The sequence below is a fragment of the Salvia miltiorrhiza genome, chromosome 1 (genome assembly GCF_028751815.1).
Source record: "Salvia miltiorrhiza cultivar Shanhuang (shh) chromosome 1, IMPLAD_Smil_shh, whole genome shotgun sequence".
Lineage (NCBI taxonomy): Eukaryota > Viridiplantae > Streptophyta > Magnoliopsida > Lamiales > Lamiaceae > Salvia > Salvia miltiorrhiza.
The window spans coordinates 72114271-72134527 of NC_080387.1; the positions used below are offsets into that span (position 1 = coordinate 72114271).

A 20257-nucleotide genomic window follows, 5' to 3' on the forward strand; every position below is an offset into this window, starting at 1 on the left:
GTTTCTGCATCAACTAACAACTCTCCACAGCCTTCACTGTAAGAAAAAGTTTCAATTGTTTACAAAGTTGCAGATAAAAATTGTTCCGACTAAAGGAGAAATCTATGACTGCAAAGTCATGGAGTGGAAGAATGACGCTCATTGTCTTGGTCTTCACCGGACCCTTCCACTGGATCACAACGTCTCTCCGGCGTCAAAGTTTGCTCCACCCTCACTTGTATCCAGCGAAACGAGCGTCTTCCATCCTCATGCCCGGCACATGGATTGGAAGTTCCTGTCTAGAATATGGACAGACTTCACCTGTTTCTCAGGAAACTTCTCACCTTTTGGTGAAGACTCCATGTGGTGCAACAGCAATGTGCAAAAGCTCATTGCCATCCGGTGCAAAATCGACAGTGCTAGTCCTCACGACTGTCACTGATTCGATTCTCCATCTTCACATCTTCTTCTCTCCCATGTATGACGCAGGCATGTTCTGATCCAATTCTTTCATGAACGCCTCGTCATATATTTTCTTCGTTTCTCCTCCCCTCCTCTCCCACTTCTAATTCTTCTCTTCTCGTCTGTCTCCTCGCTCTTCGGATAGTATGTATAGCTACATCTCATGATTATCTCTAACGATGTTATGCATACTTTCCCTTCCTTCAAACTGCTTTCCATCATTCCTCTGTCTCCCCGCCTTCTCCGTCAATTTTTTTTTTCTTTCTTCTCCACCCACTCCTGACGTCCTTCTCCTTCTGCATTCTCGGGACCTCTCCTTTTCTCAAGACGTTTTCACAACTTGAGAATTGGAGTTGTTGTCTCATTTGATTTTCAGCTTCCATGGTCATCTCTCTTTTTGATGTTGCCAAAAAGGGGGAAAGTTGGGAAAGTAAGAGTCAGTGAGTAATCTGTTTGAGAAGATCACTCCTGTCCCTATTTCTTGACTGTAGATGGGATAGCTATGGATCACCAGAAGGATGACGTTTCAGAAGAGACCTCAAATCAACGGAAAACAAGTGAGAGTGGAACAAGCTTAGGAACATTGAAGACACGAAGACAGAAGATGAAGATCAAGAAGTTCAAGGCGCAGCCAAGCAGACTGCTGGAGTCCATGGTTTATCCATGATGTTTTTGTTTTACTTTTTACTCCAATGTAAGTCTTGCTCTGTACCTAGACTGATGGCTTATCAGTCCGTTTAATGAAATGAACTTCTTATTGATCTCACCCTGAAGACAATGACTCTTTGTCCAGGCTCTGATTTATGGTTTTTCTGTCTTCTTACTGTTCTGTGTTTAGAACTGTTTTCATTCTTGCTCTAAGTACAAGTTATTTAGGTTCTATCGTTAAGGGGGAACAGCTTTCACCCCTTGTCTAGAACTTGTACTGTGAACTCAGTCTTTTTGCTGTCTAGAACTGCTGTGTGGTTTTGGCATCATCAAAAAGGAGGATATTGTTGGGAACCTTGTGGAATATCCTAACCCTTGTTTTGATGATACCAAAATTCATAGGACTTAAATGTAATAGACTAGAATCGTTTTTGAACTCAAGTGTTAGAGTTCGTTTCTAGTTTAGTTGCGGTGTCAAAGACTGAAGACTGAAGACTGAAGAACGAAGACTGAAGACGGCAGTTACCAACTGAAGTATCAGTTGAAGAATCAGTTGAAGACTGATTATTTAATGCGCGCCATGGACTGATACTAAAGTCAAGTATCAGTTGAACATTCCTCCTAGGACTGATCTTCCAACGTTCAGAGGAAGCCACGTACGCTCAAGTACAGCCGCATTAAATGCAGAGATATCTCAATATCTTATCTCTGCAGAGGTCATTCCTATCTGGTGGTTACTTTTCAGAGATGTCACATCTCCTGTCCATCAAAGAGAGCCGTTTCCACACAGACAAGGAACCTCGAAGATTGAAGCCTCAGCCCAAATTCGAATTGCTCTCCAACGGAAGAAATCTTGAGGACGATTTACGCCAACGGATCTATTCAAGAGTTCTCCTACAAATAGCGCTCGAGGATCACTTCAATCTTCACCGATTCAACGACATAAGCTGAAGCTCTGCCGAAATAGCTACTCAGCCTAAAGCTTAAACCGCCAAAGCTTGAATCGAAGAAGAGAATTCCAAAGCCAAAATCAGTCACTGCTGATTACATACATTCTCTTAGACCCTAGGCATATATTCTGTGTACCCAGAAGCCAAAGGTCAAACTTGCTTCAAAGAACTTGTTCTTTGTAAGTATAGTTGGCACTCGTTTAAACCTCTCCCCCATAAGAGTGTTTGAGTGACTCGGAGTTTCAGAAGGTGTTCTGAACTCTGATAGGGAAGTCTGAGCACGGGGTGTGCTTAGCAAGGAAATCCTGCGCGAGCTGTGTAGGTGCTGAAATCCTGCGCGAGGTGTGTAGGTAGGGAAACCCTACGCGAGGTGTGTAGGTGCTGAAGAGAGAGCTATCTTCAGTTCACGGTTTGCAGTGCACCCGGGAAGCACTTGCGGAGTGGATTGTTGGTCTGATCAACCAGCCGTGGATGTAGGAAAGAGTTTTTCCGAACCACGTAAAAGTCTGTGTGTTATTTACAGCTTTCAGTTTTACTTTCATATCTGAGTTATTTCAATTGATAAAACTGAATGCTGACTAACTCAAAAGAGAAACCTTAATCCAACTATCTGCTCCACCGAGGCTATTCGAAACTAAGTTTAATTTCCGCTGCGTATGATATCAATCTGACTCACTATCCTCTGATAGTAAGGAAGAGAGATATCATCTTTATCTCTGCAAACACGACTGAAGCCCTTACGTGGATCAGTTAAGTTCCAGTGACTTAACTGATAACTCTTTACTGAAGAGCTTTCAGTATCAGTCGTCAACCCTGTTGGTCAACACTTATTTCGGTTAAACAGGTGTCTTGTTTGCGTGTAAAGTTTCGTCTCTATCTCTGACTGAGATCCCTCTGATTGAGGTTTGTAGATAGAAGAGAGAAAAATAGCCTATAGGTGTATTCCCCCCCCCATACACCTATTCGAGACTCCCCCGGACCCAACAAAAGAGATCTCCGATTCAAACCCCATTGGTCACTTTCGGATAATTTATCGAAAGTAAAGAAACAAAAAAAATATTCTCAAACAAAAAAGAAAACAGAAAATTTAAGTAAAAAATGAACGACATGGGCCTCTTCTTTCACTAATAAAAAGTGGGTCAATTTTTCCATTAGTGATACATTCACCTAACATTTATTAAAACTCGTGTCACCAATAATCATGCACACTTCTTTTTATGGGATGAGGGGAGTACAGCTTAAAAAATAAACTATACTACAAGTAAAATCTTACCGGTAAAAGTATTGTTGATGAGGTATAATTCCTTGAGAGCTTTCATGTAACCAATTTCTCTTGGCAATGTCCCATTTAGAGAGTTATCTCTCAAGGAAATAGTCTTCAAAGACGATATGTTAAAAAAGCTCGGCAACAAAGGGCCCCCCAATTTGTTACAATCAATGGACAAATATAGCAAATTATTAAGATGGCCAATCTCATTTGGAATAACACCTATAAAAATGTAGAATCATCAAAGTCAAGCCACTAATCAAATTTATAAGAAAATTTTTACAAGTGAAGTTCTCTACTTGCTACTCCCTTCGTCCCACTTATAACGTTCTAATTTTCTTTTTGGGACGTCTCATTTATAATGTCCTAATCCCAAAAAAAATAAAATTATTTTATATAATATCTCTATTTGTCTTCTCATTTGCTTTTATCTTCATTTATTTTATTCATATTTTCTTAATTTGCATGCCTCATTTTTTTTGAAGCGTTATAAGCGAGACGAAGGGAGTATGATGCACTTTGTCTTGTGATAACAAAATGTCTCTCCTATTTTTCAAACACCCTAGAACATGGAACCACATCGTGTGTGTGTGTGTGGAAGAATTACAGTAAAAATAGCTCTTAAAATAAAAACTACAAACCAGCAAAAATGTATGAATTTTATGTGGAACCCGTATGAATTCACTGTATAAAGGTATGAATTGTGAAAAAAAAAAATTGCTACCTATGAGATTCGAACTCATGACCATAATAAATTCATCCAACAAGGTGATGAATCAACCGTAGATCTTGATGATCTAAGGGCTGAAAATAGTTCCTATTTTATACAATAAAATGTGTTTTTATTATAGCCCTCCCCTGTATGTATGTGTGTGTATATATATATAGATATATATAGATAAACAACAAAATTAATAAAGATTAATAGAAAGGAAAAAGTTGAGGTAGAAAAGGAGAGAAGCATACCACTCAAAGCATTGTTATCTAGGATTATTGATTGAATGGCTGTCATATTCCCAATTTCTTTTGGAATTGATCCATTAAGTCCGACGGATGCCAGGGTTAACATCTTTAAATTATTAAGATTGCCAATCTCTTTAGGAATATCAGCTGACAAATGAAACATTATAAAAATGAAGATCAAATTTGGGTATTAATATGTTATATAGTATATGTATATTAATTTACTTGGATACTAATATTATATAATATCTTAATTTTAACATTTATGTATTTCATGGGATACATAATTAAATTTTCACCTAATAAGTGAATATAAATGACTAAATAAATTAAATTTCGAAGTGAAAATATGAAAAGTAGAACATACCAGTTAAAGTATTATTGGAAAGGATTAGGTCTTGAAGGACTGTCAAGTTCCCAATTTCTCGAGGGAGTGGTCCACTAAGTTTGTTGAATTCCATCCATAATCTACGTAACATGTGCAACCCACAAATTTCTTTTGGAATATCACCTAAAGATAATAAAATTATCAAATTTAATTAAATTATAAGGTGTGGTGATATGTATAAGTGACTTTTTATTTGATATCACTTATTAATTCATTCATGTATGTAAAAATCGAAGGTTCACATAATTGTCTGAATTTTAAAATGTTAGTTATGCTTTCATCTAGGAAAAGTGACAATTGTTTTGAATAAAATTTATAGTTATAAATAAAAATATTAAGAGTGTTTTCTCTTTGGTTGTACATTTACCGTGAAAAAGAGGAAGAAGATTAATGATGAAATTTATTTCTATAGAAAGTGAGGGAAAAGACAGGGAATTTAAAAGGAGAAAAAAAAAATTGTATTCCTCATTTTTTCTATGATGAATTTACAATCAACAAAAAATACACCCTAATAGTTATGAATAAAAGTAACAGGCAAAATTATATAAAAACGCAAATAGAGGCAGAGAAATGAGACATAATCTCAGCCGTTGATCTTATCTAATCTAACGGTCAATGTTCGTTCGTTCAACGTTCAACGCGGATTTTGTGTTGAACATGAACAGCCCCCAAAAGTTCAACAAATCATTTGTACGTTCAACATCATTAATTAACTGTCATGTTCAATGTTTCTAATTTTCCTGTAAAGCTCTGTTTCTGTAGAACGCAACCCTAAAAGTAACAGTCGTTATATATAAGAGTAACAATTTTCATAAGCATGCACATGGTGGGGGAGAGTGCAAATGAAACCAGACACCTCTATAGATTGACAAAAACAAAAAGATGAGGGAAATATACATAGAAATAAGAACACATATATATATATACCTGTTAAACTGTTGAACCCAAGAAATAATTGTGTGAGCAATGTCAAGTTCCCAATTTCTCTTGGCACCTCTCCAACCAAGCTGTTGTTGTACAAGGAAACTAGTTCAAGTTTGGAACATTGGCCCAAACTCGATGGTATTTCCCCACTCAACTTAGTGAAAGATATACGAAGTTGTTTGAGGTTGTGAAGATTGTGTCTGCACATGTCGATTGGTAGGTTACTCGACACGCCATTACCATTCAAAGTTATCACCTCTATCGATGACATGTTGAAGATGGATGGAGGAATGGGACCATAGAAGAAGTTGTCATCCATATTCAGAGAGATGAGAGAAGAAAGATTCCCGATCTCCGGTGGAATGGTGCCCACGAGTTGCAAGTCGGAAATATCCAACCCAGTCACGCGGTTATTGAGTGAATCGCAAGTAACTCCGATCCAGTTACAAACTAGGGTTTCGGTGGTCCAATTTTTTCTCAATAAATTGTGGGGATCCGATGTGATGTGAGATTTTAGGGATAGAAGGGAAGAGCGATCGGTGTTGAGATTGGTGTTGGATGCTACGATGAAATAGTGAACATGCAAGAGAAGAGCAAGTAACAAAATTTGGGAAACTCTCTCCATTTATGTTACGATGCTACGATGAGATTGGTGTTGGATGCTAGTATCATAGTATGTGTCGAATCTTTGTTTTATTTATTGATTTTTGAAGCGCGACTTAAAGTTTTTGTCAATCCTAAAGAGTCTCTAGTGACCTAGTCAACGTAGAAATTATGTAAAAGTAAAGGCAAGACTAAAGAAAAGTAAAGTTTCCACATTTTAATGAGTCAACGATTAATTTCTTTTTTTAGATGAGACACTCTAGGTTACAATTTTCTTTGTTTCGTCATATATGTTATATCATTAATATAATTATTTTATACAAATTTATCATAAAAATAAAATATATTGCTCCCTTCGCCTTTCAAATAACTTCATAGGAGGAAAAAGTAAGAGTTTTAAGTTATGAAAAAATGTTATAATTAATTAATATTGAAAGTGGTGAAAATGTATTATAATTTGTATTGGTGTGGTGAAAATGTAAAAAGTAAGCATAATGGAGTATTATTAGTGGTGGGGTAGTGACCTAAAATGAATAGAAAGTTTGGGAGATGGCCAAAAAAAATATTTGGAGAATGGAGGGAGTATTATATAATGTAAACATAATTAATATTTATCACAAAATTTTGAAAAAAAAAATTATACCATAACTTTGAATTAATTAATCCCAATATTAATTAAATTATTTATTAAGAAATTGGAAAATAAATATAAAAAAATAATTATAAACCCTAAGTAAATTAGTGAATTCTAGTTAATTATCTTAAAATTATACTAAAACATAGTATCAAATTAAAATTGAAGAAAAAAATGATTAAATTTATATAAAAAATTGAAAATGGGATACGAGTTGAAACACTGAATGTGCGACCGAGGTCCGCGGTCAAAAATTTAAATCTAACGAATATAATTCGTTTTTGAAACTTTATATTATTCCTGTGGAAAGAATGTTGTTAGAAAATTCCAACTAATATATTTTCTTCTTGGAATTTTTGTTGTTCCTATGACAAGAAATTTGTTGGAAAATTCCAATGAAAAACTTTTAACTTTAAGGGTTATGGCCAAAAAATATATAAACTTTGATGAAAATTATAATTTTCACCTGAACTTTCAATTAAGTCAAAAAATATATAAATTTATATTTTAGTTGCGATTTTCATCTGAGTTTAACTTCCGTCAAAAAATACATGAACTTCGTCGAAAATCAAATTCGGGTAAAAATTGCTACTAAAATATAAGTTCATGTATTTTTAAATTAACTGAAAATTCAAGTCAAAATTACAATTTTCAATAAAATTAGTGTATTTTAAGGTATAACCCATTTAACTAATAGTATAACTTTTATTAATAAGATTTTTTTTTGATAAATTATACAAATAATAAAGAAATTTAATGGCCGCACCACGATAGATTTGAACCTAAAACTTCAAATATTAGACATTAATCATGTACCATTAGGTCAATACACTGATTTGGACCGAACTCGACCTATGCATACAATGAGTCCGCAATGCACATATACACATTCGTGCAAACTATTCACATTTGAAAATTAATTATGTATATCCTATGAGTTCGAGTACGGTGAGAATGTTATTTTTCGTGAGAAATAAGAATAATGAATAAGTTAGTATATAATATTATATAAGCTACTTGTAATGACTGAATAATAGTATTCAATTAATCAATAAAATTCGTGCTTCTTCCAAAATTCGAACCCAAGTAAATTTTCATCCCCTCTACGTAAATGTCAGCCATAAAAATTGAAAATCTAATGTGATAAAAAGAACAAATCAATATTGTGTCAACTATACCAATCAAGAAACAGAACTGAAAAGGTAAGAACAAATAAAAAGAGCAAAAGAAATGTTCTGCTACTGCTGTTCCTTTGTATGGCTTGTGACAGCTCTTTATTACCAAGCTCCACATTATGCGTAGCCTCAACTGCCTGTTAATCCAAGAATCAAAGGAATAAAAGAATTTATAATCTTTCACATCATTGCGCATAGATCCTCTATCAACTGAAATTTGGATCAAGAAACACTGACCTGTTCATACAAAAATTCTATCTGTTGGGCCTGTTGCAAAACATGAGTGGACATGAGGTGGTTCAGTGCAGACATTTCCACCATCTTCGTCTCGGTATCTCGAACAGCATCTAACATGCTGGCCAACTCCACCTGCGTCAACGTTGCAGCACCAACTCTCAGTAATTGGGAATTAGAGAAACTATGGCTTGACTTGCTTAAGCCATAATAAATACACAAACTTCTGCTAGTCACCAGTTGATTTACCTGAAGGGCATGTGTCTCATCATCTAACTGCTGTTGCTGGAATCTAATCGGCTCTGCTTGAACATCGTCTGTCTGCCTGACTTCCGAATTGTTTACTTCCCTGTGCTCAATATATCCAGAAGTCGAGCTCTCTGCGACGGCAGTGGGGTTGCTCTGCTTTACTTTTCTTCTGGGTGTCACCCGGTTGATAGCATCTCGGAAACGCACAGCTCGGAGCTGATCAAATTGTGAAGTTACTGAATGAAGTTTTTCACTTAAGATCAATACCTGAAATTGTACAGAAACATAGTTCTACTGAGCAAAAGGTCACATAGAGCAAATGACAATACATTAAGCTATAGAATAACTTTCACTGAGCAATCTGATTGATGTCAAAACAATGCAGATATATGATATATACCACTCCATGTTTATGAGCTATGGTATCGGCATTCAAATTGTCGCTCCTTAAACCAAGCCATCCCTTTGAATTTGCTTCCTCGTCATTTATGCGATTCTTGAGAACATCAATTTGCTCTTTGCAGGCTTTGATGAAAACTGTAACCTGGAAAATGGAGATTTTGTCTATGTTGGTAATCCCGCGAAGTTTTGTTTACAGAAAACCTCTAAGTCAGAGAAACTAATCAAAATTCAAAAACAAAGTAAACAGAGACTCCAATTAAAAATTGACAAGAAACCGCCCATGGGACAGTAAACACGTCAACAATCCAAATAAAGTATGTTCCAGACATGAAACAATTGTGGATTTTAAAGAAGAGAGGCCACGAGGTGCTTAAGAGATTGAATGAAACAAAGGTCAGGTGAGATGCCTCCACCACCAACAATTTCTAGCAGGAAGTGTATTCTTTAAAAGAAATCGAAAAATACAAAATGAAAACTGAGGAATAAATTGGCAGATATCCATGGGTAGCATGTTTTGACTCACTTAGTTAAAACTCTATGATATCATAGTATAATATAACATATATGCAATCTACATGAAATTATAAATGACATCAATGCATGAAAGGCACCACACTGCATAATCAGAATATGTCTGCCATTGATTCTTCCAAATCAACAATCCAATACTAATGTCTTCTCTATGATTAATTCAAGAAAGCATGAACCTAAACACAAATCATAAACAGTCTTTATAAAAGTAAAAACAGGACCCAGAAGGAAGAATTCATGGGAGATCTACACAGAAAATTAGTACTTTAAATAGACAGGTAATCGCGCATTCGTCTTATAAAGGAGGGGAATAATGAAGATATCTCACCTCATGCTCAATGCCATCCCTCTCTTGTTCCGTAATACGGTGCACATCTATGTAATCCTTCTTATGCTTCAATAGGAACTGCTCTAAAGCTCTAATACTTTCAAGCTGGCAAATCAACTCAGAAAAGTTACACATCTTCACAAATCAACTCAACACGATACTGCTTCCTCAGCTATAAAAAAAGGAAATATTTACCGTTGTTAGTGCAGCTTTGGTGAAAGATGACCTTTCCAAAGATTTATGCATGATAAAAGACGCCATTATAGTCGCAATTTTGGACTGCCAAACAAATCACAGATCAAAAAAAGATAGAGCCACAATGTCCAGAAATCACAATTAACCATCAAGATGATAGAAACTCAACATAAAAGGTTTACAAACAATGCATACAGATTCCAATGCACTTGTAAAAATGCTCTAGGAATTGAAAAATCTAGAACAATCCTGCATAATACCATGATGACATGTAAATTAACAAAATACAGAAAGGGGAAGCACCTCATCATATCCCAAATTCAGCGCAGCTCGGCGTGCAGCATCCTTCAAATCCTCAGTTCTATCTCTAACTTTTGCCATGCCTTCAAATTCTATTTAGCTGGGGTGGAGTAACCTTCTCTACAGAAGCGGAAAAGTTTGAGAATGATGCAGTTAGATTTGATCGTCGACGTAAACAAGAAAATACACCGATTAAAGAATAGCTAGACAAATATCAAGAAAATCAAAACAATTTAAGTCGATCAATACTCAAACCCACTGATACGAAAAACAGCTACAGTCTGCAGATTCACAATTAACGCTACAAATATTCCGAATCCGTAAAAATTATAGGCAAAATCGCATTAAAGTTGGCGATTTCTCAACAGACAGCAATCTACTCAGCTGAATATACACATCCAAAAGCTAAAAGAAACGAGGTTTTTCAAATGGGAGAGAGAACTAGACCTCAAAACCGCACTTCTAGACAAGAAAACGATTTGGTAAGAGATGAGTAACTTCTCAATCAAGCATGAGTAAAATTGTTTTTTTTTTCTTCCTAAACAAAATTTATTATGAAAAATTAGGGTTTGAAATTGGGAAAAATGTACACTCGACTCAAAACTTAAAAGAAGAAAACTAATAAAATATGAATTTAAAATAATAAATAACACTAATAATTTCTCGATTTAAAAATCCTTTTCTTTTTCCTTTTTCTTTTTGAGTGAAAATGAAAACGAAGTTAAAAGCCGTTGTTCCTGGCGACCTCAATCAAGACTTCTCCACCAGCACCGATCTGCCTATTTTTCTTAGTTTTGTGATCAATCCCCATTTTTTTCTTCTCGAACCCTTTAACTCTATGCTGTTTTTCTCGGTAAGATGTTCTTTCTTCTCTCCCATCTGCAAACGTATTCGAAGATTGCCCATTTAGATGTATGAGTAGAATTTTAATTGCAAATTATTGAACTCTTTTGTTACGGAACGCACTTATAAATTCGTATTGTATTTCGGTTTTAGGGCTCAATCTTCTGTGCTAATTTCCTTTGTTTATCTTCTGATTGCGGAGTAGTATATCTGTATATGCAGATTCAAGTGATGGGATAAATGTTAATATTTCACTTGAACAAACTAAGGAAAAGAATTTGATAAAAACTCTACTCGATGTGACTGGAATTCTGCAAATTTATTAATTTCTGTTCCTCTTTAGGTCGTGGGTTCATCTTATTTTCTAAATTTCAGAATTGAGCTACCATAAATTCAGATCTCGACTTTATTTGATAGACTGTAATACCTGCTTGTGATGCTTAGATCATGTAGTGCATGCAGACTAGAATGTATGACTGCCTTTTAGCATAAAAGATCTGTTCTCTTAGTTTTTATATTTTCTTTGATCAGCATTGCTTATGCTTAGAATGCTCTTCGATATTAATAAAACGTTTTAGTCAATGATATAGTGCATGTTTGTAATGACAGTTGTTCTTTATGTTAATGGATGAGGGTCGAAATTTGTTAAGTTCCGTCCTGAAACAGTTTCGCGGCTATAGTCTATAGATGTATCTTACCATTGAACATAGGAGATTGTGTTGGATCTTTTAAAGAGGACTAGATATGTTTTTATGTTTCTTGCTGTAATTAGGATGTTACTTTGGTTGGTAAGCTGGAATAGGGTTGTAGATTGTCCTTATAAACATGTCGTCATTGTCGTATATAGCTGTTTCTATAACCATCAATCAGTTGAAGAAAGTCTGTCTTTGCCACAAAAAGTTTAGGAAAGAAATTCTGAATTGCTATATGATGTAGGAATGGGGTTGTGGACACTTCTAGAAGGCTGCCTGCTTCTTGCAAACGCCCTGGCCATATTAAATGAAGATCGGTTCCTTGCCCCTAGAGGATGGAGCTTCCAGGAGTATTCTGGGATTAAGAGAAACTCGTTCAAGGGACAGATACTTGGTCTTATCTACGCAACTCAGTACTTGAGAGTGCCCCTTATACTTCTAAATTTGCTCTGCGTCATTGTGAAGATGGTATCAGGGTGATGCTTGTGACCCTTTCTGAAAGGGATTGTTTTAATTGGTAAGCAGGCTTTATCTCAATTTTTTAATGTATTAATATTTGTTTGACAGTGGGAGAAAAGTCAATGAAGGAACTAGGATGCATGCCAATAAGTTGCAATTTCGTGTATTTCTACTTGCTGATTAGAATATGCTTGCTTTACTTCTGGAAGTTTATATTTTCATTTTGACCAACTATTCATTGTAGACGTGGTGTGAACTCTTTGCTTATCACTCTCTCTCTCTCTCTCTCTCCGTGTGGCACACACGTGCACACATGACTTAAAAGTGAAGGTTATGCACTTTCCTGCTCCAAAAACTTGAGAGAATTGAGCCTCATGATTAGGGTTGGAAAGATATTTCATAGGGGCTAACAAGTGCTCTACTTAATCTGGTTGAGTTTATTGTATTGTATATATAAAAGAAAGTTAACCGTTGGACTTCATACTCAAAGAAAACCAAAACATTGTACTTCTGAGAAAGAAATAACACAAAAAGAAAAACCCTTATATAAATTATGGAAATAGATTGGCTGGAGGAGTGGAAGATGTTGAAGTACTGGTAAACTTTTTTGTTTATAATTGTTCATTAATAGACACTTCTTCTAGCCTTCTTCCACTAATGCTACTTGTCTGGTTAATTTGGTTACATGTTTATGTTTGTTATAGTATGTATGTTGAGGCTTACCACTCTGAAAGGGAACTTATTTTCTCTTATATCAGATATAGGTCAGGGGCATAACGGTTATGTACGCTTCTTTCAAGTAGACGTTTCTCTGAAGATCAGGACAATCTGTTTGAAACAGGATGTTGAATCTTACTATTTTTTTCCTTGAGAATATGTTCTTCAAACTTATTATTGTCTCACTTTCGTAGAAAATTTCCTTGAGCTGTTGTATTTGGTATCGAAGAATTGGCTAGTTTGATAATGTTTTAACCATCAACAAACAACTCCTGGCAGAACGCACTTGTGTTGGGTACAAGATGGAATTTTTCTAGCAAACTTATATTTAAGATGTTTATCATTTTCCTCGTACCTTTCAATTGATTAAGCTCAATGTTATATTTTTTACTTGTATCGAAATATTTGGTCTTCTGAATTGATTCCTAGCTTTTATCTTTTATTAATGGATGTTTATGATCAACTTCTTTGGTTACTGTTTTGTGCAACTGTGTTTTCTATTAACAAACTTCTTTGGTTTTGTTAATTTAGCCTAAAATATATAGAGGGTGTGCTTGGTTGGAACTGTAGAGTATAGACCTCTCTCCTTTTTTTTGTTAGTTTTAGCCAATATTCTTCTTGTTTTGAATTAATTCTCTGTGAACTTTCTTGATCTATTGTGATGGGAAAGTAACTTTGTCCAACTTTAGAAAAACTTGAAATTTTATATACTTTTCAAATTTAGTACTTAGGAAAAGGATGTGCTTAGACTTGAAGAGTATATGCTTCTCTTTAGTTAATTCTAGCAAATATTTGTCTTCTTTGGGATCAAAAGCCTTAACTTTCTTGATCTATTGTCTAAACAATGTACCAAAGTGGTAAGAATTCAAACATGCGTCCAATTTGAAAAATAAAAATAAAATAGATTTATGTATAATTTTCAAATTAAGAATTTGGGAGAAGGGTGTCTTTGAAATTGAAGAGTATAGCCTCTCTTTTAGTTCATATTTAGCCAATGCCTTTATCTTGCTTCTCTGACCTTTCTTGATCCATTGTTCAAGTAGCTATCTTTGTCTAAAGGAGTTAGTGGGATTTTCCATTTTCAAACTAAGCGTGCTTTTGTAGTTGATGAGTATAGATCTCTCTCTCTCTCTCTCTTTCTCCCCCTCAAAGGAACTCAAAACCTCAAAATTCAAGCAAACCAAGCATGAGTAATGAACTAATACACATGAATTATTATTTCATCTTAACAGTTAACACAAAAGAAAAAAGCAACACCACTAGCAAAGCTTGAATCAGAACACAGAACCCCTTCAACACAAAAACTAGAGGGGAAAATCAAGAGATTATAAATCAGCAAAAACGTCGTAAGTACTCGAATGTACAGCGATGAGTCTCACGGCAGCAACTGCAGCTGCACCAGACATGCATCCAAACAGGACGACGTTGGCCCAATGCCACTTCTTCTGCAGAAAGCTAAGCTTGTTCTTCTTCGCGATGAGATACATGTGGTTTGCAAGGATGAAGGTGAGCGGGAACGTGCTCACAGCCCCCGTTAGGCTCATGAAATCTCCCAAAAACGGCAGCAACGCAGAGACCAACGAGGTGACAGCTAAGTAGCCCCCTCTCACGAGGATTCTGAAAGACAGATTGCGTACAGCCAGGGCGCTCCCCTTGATGCCGAACCTTGTATCCAAATACTCGTACATCGGGCTTGCAAATATCTGGAAACGAGAAGACGTTAAACACAACTTTCACTAGGAAGGTTTTGACAGAGTGGTGGTTCTTCACTTACATGCAGAGCAATGACTGTTTGCAAGAAAGCTGAGATGTTAGCAAAAGTCTTCACCCAGATTGGGCCGCTGACGTTGTTGAGCAAGTAGGACGACGTTTTGGATCCATAAGCCCAGTATCCCATGAAGGTGACAGCGTACATCGGCAGAACCCCAACTGTGAACTGGAAATACAGAGCCTTCATCATGTTTTGAACGACGGGTGGTCTCACCGTGGCCTGTGTCGAGATGAAACAGTCAGTAAAGCGATAAGAACTGTAACGACTACCACAACTCGCGTATCTACCTGTATTTCTGGAAGCATTCCGGTGTTGAAGGCGAAAACCAGATTTGCTGCTGCACCTATAGTTGAGAAAATCTTGCCTGCTTTTGTTCCAGGAATGTTGTAATCTGCTGCAGTGTCAACGCCTACCAAAATGAGCTAAAACATTAACACAAGAAGCTGCAGAAATGATGTGATCAATCAATAAAGTCCATGTTTGAAATGAGCATTGAAACAGACAGAAAACAGAAAGAAAAGGCAGCAAACCACACCATCTTTGAGCGCCAGTGTGAAGCCTACAACGATGTATACAAGGCTGAAGAAGGTAGAGAACGCCAGCCAAATACGCAACGCTGATAAATGAGGTATGCAAATGGCAAAGACAGCACACACAATCCCAGCTATGGCAATGAAATACGGGAGCTTCATATCATTGTCGTCTCTAAAAAGAACGTACACAGCCTGCACGTACGATGCAACACCACAATCAGCCATAGCTTTCAAGTCTTCAAAATCAAGAAGATTGGTGGAAACAAACACAGGTACATTACCTTAAGGGCGCTTCCGGCTAAAATAATATACCCGACATTGATCATAAACAGATTCACATACTGGAGTCCCCATGTAAGAGCATAAGCTTTTTTACCTGCACCACCAAAGCATCATCACTTAGTGTAACAAGATTTTGAAAGTGATGATGCAACTATAATATAGATTTAAGCAATTTCCCACATCTCTGCTTACCATAAATAAATCCTGCAAGGTCTCTATACCTAATGTGCCTCTTCCCTCCAAATTCATGAAGCTTGGCAACTAAAGTATTCGCGTACAAAGATATCGCGGTTGCTAGAATAAGTCCAACCACGCCGCCAGTCCAGCCCAACGGAACCATGATGGTGCCAGAGTATCCTAGCACGTAGGCGCTGTTTATCCCCGTTGTGAGAACGAATCCAACTTGAAACCAGGAATCTACGTCGACATCAAACATGAAATAAGCCTAAATACTCCAATAAAGTAAAGAAATGAAGTAACAGATTGTAGAATTCCCACATCACATTACTCTAAATTGAATATAAACTTTAGTTGGAAGTTAGAAATCTCTTCTTGGTTTTTCCAATAATTAGGATGCTTGTTATTGTGTACTTTTCCATTCTCTAACAAGATAATGCTTTTGATAAAGCAATTGATATAGCATGAAAACTGCAAAAACACACAAACATGAGGCTGTGAAGGCTAAACAAGAAATTAACTGAATCAAGAATTCAAAAATTTGACAATTTTAAACATGTTTTTTTTCCCATCTCTCAATCATAATTCATTACCATAAAGATAAAAAAAAAATTAATACCCCCCAACGAATCATAGCATTAATTACTTTTAATTCACCTCATTGATAATACAAATATGGCAAGTTCAACCCAACACCAAAATCCAAAAGAAATCAAACAGAAAAGCTAAACAACCAAATCCAACCACCCTCCAAAACACACACACACACACTCAAGCACAAAAACACAAACTAAATAAAAACAAAAAAAAGATGGCATAAAACCAAAACCCAAAACTAAAATTAGCTAAAAATCAAGAAATGAAATAGAACCGTGGCTAATCTGGTGCGCAGTTTCCGGAATTGCAACATCCAAATGATAATCGGAGTGGACTTTTCCATCAGACCCGACGACGCCGTTTCCTTCAGGAGCCTCCATTTCCATGGGTAGCAGCAGCAACCGCGTTGCCTCCTCCTCCAACGCCGCCGCGCTCACTTCCTCTCCGCCGCTATCTCGCTATACACCACCAGCTATGCACCCTTCAATAAAAAGAATTCAAGAAAAAATCCCCAACACACACAAAACACACAATGACCGTGTGTGGGAAAGCGCTCACGAATTCAGAGAGCACAAATGGCTGCGGGATTCCTCTGATTGGGGGCTCGTCCATATATATCCAGCAGCGTCTCGGGATCTTCCAAGCGGCTGAGATATTTGGCAATCGTAGTTTTTTGCATGCGTTGACTGCAGCGCCGCTTCCAGCCGTTCGATGCTGCTCCGCCGTGGATTTGACTGTATGGACGGTGGTGATCTCGCCACGTCGGATTCCTGGTTTCCTCGGTGGCGTGTGGGAAGTGGGAGTGGGTCCCACTTTTGCCGGTTTTTTCAATTTTTTGGCCTTTTCGGAGGAAAGGTGAAAATGGAAACAATGCCGTTTTTGTATCTTTCTATAGTACTAATGTTTTACTGCCAATTCCGTCCATTATAAATCCTGGATAAATATTAAGATATTAGTAAATCTAGAAATATTCCGGCATGCATATTAGATTTTGTTAGTTTTAGACGTCCCACGAAATTCGAGCAGTATTCCTTTTTAATTTATTTCACGAAATTTGAGCATTTTTCTTATTATATGGCAAAAAAAATTGCCTTCATTCACATTTTCACTTTTTCACCTACTACACTTAATAAAAATAAATAAACTCTTTAAAACCCGTGCAGAAAAAAAAAAATTGCTCAAGTTTCGCATGATGGAAGGAGTATTAAATACTCCCTTCGTCCCACTAGAACAAGATCAATGAGACAATTCAAAAAGAAAAATAGGACAAGATCAATGGGATGGGAGGAGTAATAATTTGCATGAGATATTTCGATATTACTGATTTTCTTGATTATTTGAAATTAAATTTTACTAAAAATTGTTGTGACAAATCATATCTTTCATAAATAAGTTCATAGTGAGAGGACAGATGTGGAATCAAGTTAATAAATGTCATTAAAAAATTGTTTCAATCGACGGATTTCAGATGAACATTACAAAATAACGATATCAGTTCTGGAAAATTTTGAAACGATATAGAAATTATGGCTGCAGTTTTCTTTTTGATCCAATAAATATTGTTTTTTTTTTAAATAATTTTCATTGCTTTAATACACTCAAAACTCATACTCCAACTATCATTGAAAATAAGATCTCCTCCAATAGAAAAAAAATTTGTGAAACAACCACACGATAATACTCCATAATTCTTGCAGTCCAATAATGAATATTTGATCTAGTGTGAAATAGTTGTAATCTCCCTCCAAAATAGGGTAATATTATCCGACTTCTCACTTTTGCATAAAAGTCTACTGCATGAGTTCTTAGTTAAAATATTATTTAAAAATGGTTTAACTAAACCAGAAATAGTCTAGCAATCATTTTGGAGTTTTGGGTATAATATTATAGGCTGATTTGTATCTGTCCCAAATTTATAAACTAGCATATAAATGTCCCTACCATAAAGATATTTTTTTTTTCCGAGTTTTGGGCATATAAGATGCATACGTATGCATGCCATTAAAATGATTTGACCAAAACTAGCCAATTAATACTCGTATTTAATAACTGGATTGAAAAAACAGTGCTAGTATTTAATAACGAGGAAATTTATTCTTTTTTACTTTAAAATAGGTTGTTACACTACGTAACAACTTTTCTACTGCGCATCATCTTCAATAAATTATTACAGTCCTATGTATTATTACAGTTTCATTGAGAGTGGTTTGTATTTCATTTTAGATTATTTCATTATAAATAATTTATTTTCATAAATGTTAAAATTTAATTCATAAGAAATATAGACTTTACCTTTTTAAACCATTTTTTAAATCAATTTACACCTTTTTGTTTTACGTTCAATAAAGTAATCTGTCGTTTTTAGCGGGACGGATGAAGTACTTAATAAGCATTGTTTAATTTTTTTTTAGAATTACGAAAGATACTTATTATATAATCAAATAAATCACACGTATATAGGTATAGGTATTACATAAAGGTAGAAAAATATTACACCCATGCAAGTGAAATTGAATTCAAGACCTCTTGCAAATAAGAGTCAGACCTTTTGTAAATGAGAGTCTTTTGGTGCCTCAACTTTGTCACTTACAAATTTATTAGTAAACGCAGGTGGGACCTCTAGAAAAATACTACACACACTCAGGTGAAATTGAACCCAATACCTCTTACAAATGAGAGTCTTTAGATATCTCAATTTTATCATTTGAATTATATATATATCTTTCACAAAAAAAAAAAATTAGGTGTCTTAGTTTTGCCACTTGATCGAGCAGGCTTCATTGGCAATATGGAGTAATTTTTAGCAGTGTTGTTTAGCAATCTTTAGTACAACATTATTAGGGGACACGGATATTCTTTTGTTCTACAAAATATACTTATTTACTTTGTATGAATTTTTTATTTTCATATAAACATTAACTTTCGAAGCTATGAACTTTTTTGCTTCAAAACTCATACACCCTCATTTTGACAATCAATGTGAGCATATTTACTTTATAGCATTGATTGTTTACTATTAAAAATAGGTCATGATCCACTTTTTTAGAACTTTAATTGATATAAAATGATACTTTCTTGAAATGAAGTGGATATATAAAAATGATCAAAAGGAGGAATTAACAAATTATATACCATGAACACTTTAAGCCTTCTTTTAACTTAATAATTCCCTACTTTATATGATTCCAAGTTCAATATTCAATAAGAGCCCCAAACAAATAAAAGTGGTGTCGATTTTGAATTCCAATATATAATACTTTATATGATTTGATAGCCAATGCACATTATGTTATCTTTATTTATTATGCTTCAACATAAAAGTTAGACCTAGAAAAGAAATAGAAACGTACTACATGAGATAATAAACCGTGATTTGAAGACTACAATGCAAGCCATAGAGGTTGGATTTGTGAACTTCAATGTTATCAAACTAAATTTAAGTAATATAATTATATAAAGATATTCGAGAAGAGTAATGCTAAACAGCCACATTGTGGCCGCCCACAATTTACTTAAGTAGAAAATAATTTAATTTATTTAACTTATTTTTTAAAATAAAAATAAGATTTAGTTATTTTATCATATTCTCTACATTATAGTTATTTTTTTGCAATTTTTTGGTAACTTTTTTCTTTTTATTAAAAATAAAAAATGCAAAAAAAAATTAAAAATAAGTACAATGTAGAGAATATAATAAAATAACTAAATCCTATTTTTATTTAAAAAAATAAATTAAATAAATCAAGATTATCCTTATTATATTAGTGTGTGGGTAGCCACAATGTGGCTGCATAAATTTATTGATCCTAAATTTATTGATCCGAGAAATCATATAATGTAAAGTTAAATAATTAATAATTATCTTGATTTTAGCGTCACATCTCATTAAATCATGGTCTCAAATGCGAAGAGAGGTGCACCATTAAGAAAAATAAAGTAACACAAAGTTATCGA

At 35.1% G+C, this 20257-nt stretch overlaps 3 protein-coding genes across 5 annotated transcripts; 1 reads left to right on the forward strand and 2 right to left on the reverse strand.

The window, feature by feature from the left end:
* Positions 1-7942: 7942 nt before the first annotated feature.
* LOC131005957 (syntaxin-81-like) lies at positions 7943-10829 on the reverse strand. 2 transcript variants are annotated; one of them, XM_057933084.1, is made up of 8 exons: positions 10680-10829; positions 10236-10352; positions 9933-10016; positions 9738-9842; positions 8877-9020; positions 8477-8743; positions 8231-8362; positions 7943-8130 (listed from the first exon to the last, which is right to left on the reverse strand). In XM_057933084.1, the coding sequence occupies exons 2-8, from the start codon at positions 10311-10313 to the stop codon at positions 7987-7989; spliced, it is 954 nt and encodes a 317-aa protein (XP_057789067.1). In that variant the 5' UTR covers positions 10314-10352; positions 10680-10829; the 3' UTR covers positions 7943-7986. The 2 variants fall into 2 exon arrangements, with proteins under 2 accessions (XP_057789067.1, XP_057789068.1); XM_057933085.1 differs by lacking the exon at positions 10680-10829 and adding an exon at positions 10482-10673.
* Positions 10830-10936: 107 nt separating this feature from the next.
* LOC131006034 (uncharacterized) lies at positions 10937-13294 on the forward strand. 2 transcript variants are annotated; one of them, XM_057933194.1, is made up of 3 exons: positions 10937-11085; positions 12012-12284; positions 12991-13294. In XM_057933194.1, exon 2 carries the CDS (start codon positions 12014-12016, stop codon positions 12245-12247), a length of 234 nt encoding a protein of 77 aa, XP_057789177.1. In that variant the 5' UTR covers positions 10937-11085; positions 12012-12013; the 3' UTR covers positions 12248-12284; positions 12991-13294. The 2 variants fall into 2 exon arrangements, with proteins under 2 accessions (XP_057789177.1, XP_057789176.1); XM_057933193.1 differs by having other exon boundaries at positions 10939-11085; positions 12985-13294.
* An 839-nt stretch (positions 13295-14133) lies between these two features.
* Positions 14134-16929, reverse strand: LOC131005923 (proline transporter 2-like). Its single transcript, XM_057933043.1, has 7 exons — positions 16578-16929; positions 15722-15946; positions 15529-15623; positions 15250-15439; positions 15002-15123; positions 14718-14933; positions 14134-14646 (listed from the first exon to the last, which is right to left on the reverse strand). The coding sequence occupies exons 1-7, from the start codon at positions 16687-16689 to the stop codon at positions 14269-14271; spliced, it is 1338 nt and encodes a 445-aa protein (XP_057789026.1). The 5' UTR covers positions 16690-16929; the 3' UTR covers positions 14134-14268.
* Positions 16930-20257: the final 3328 nt, after the last annotated feature.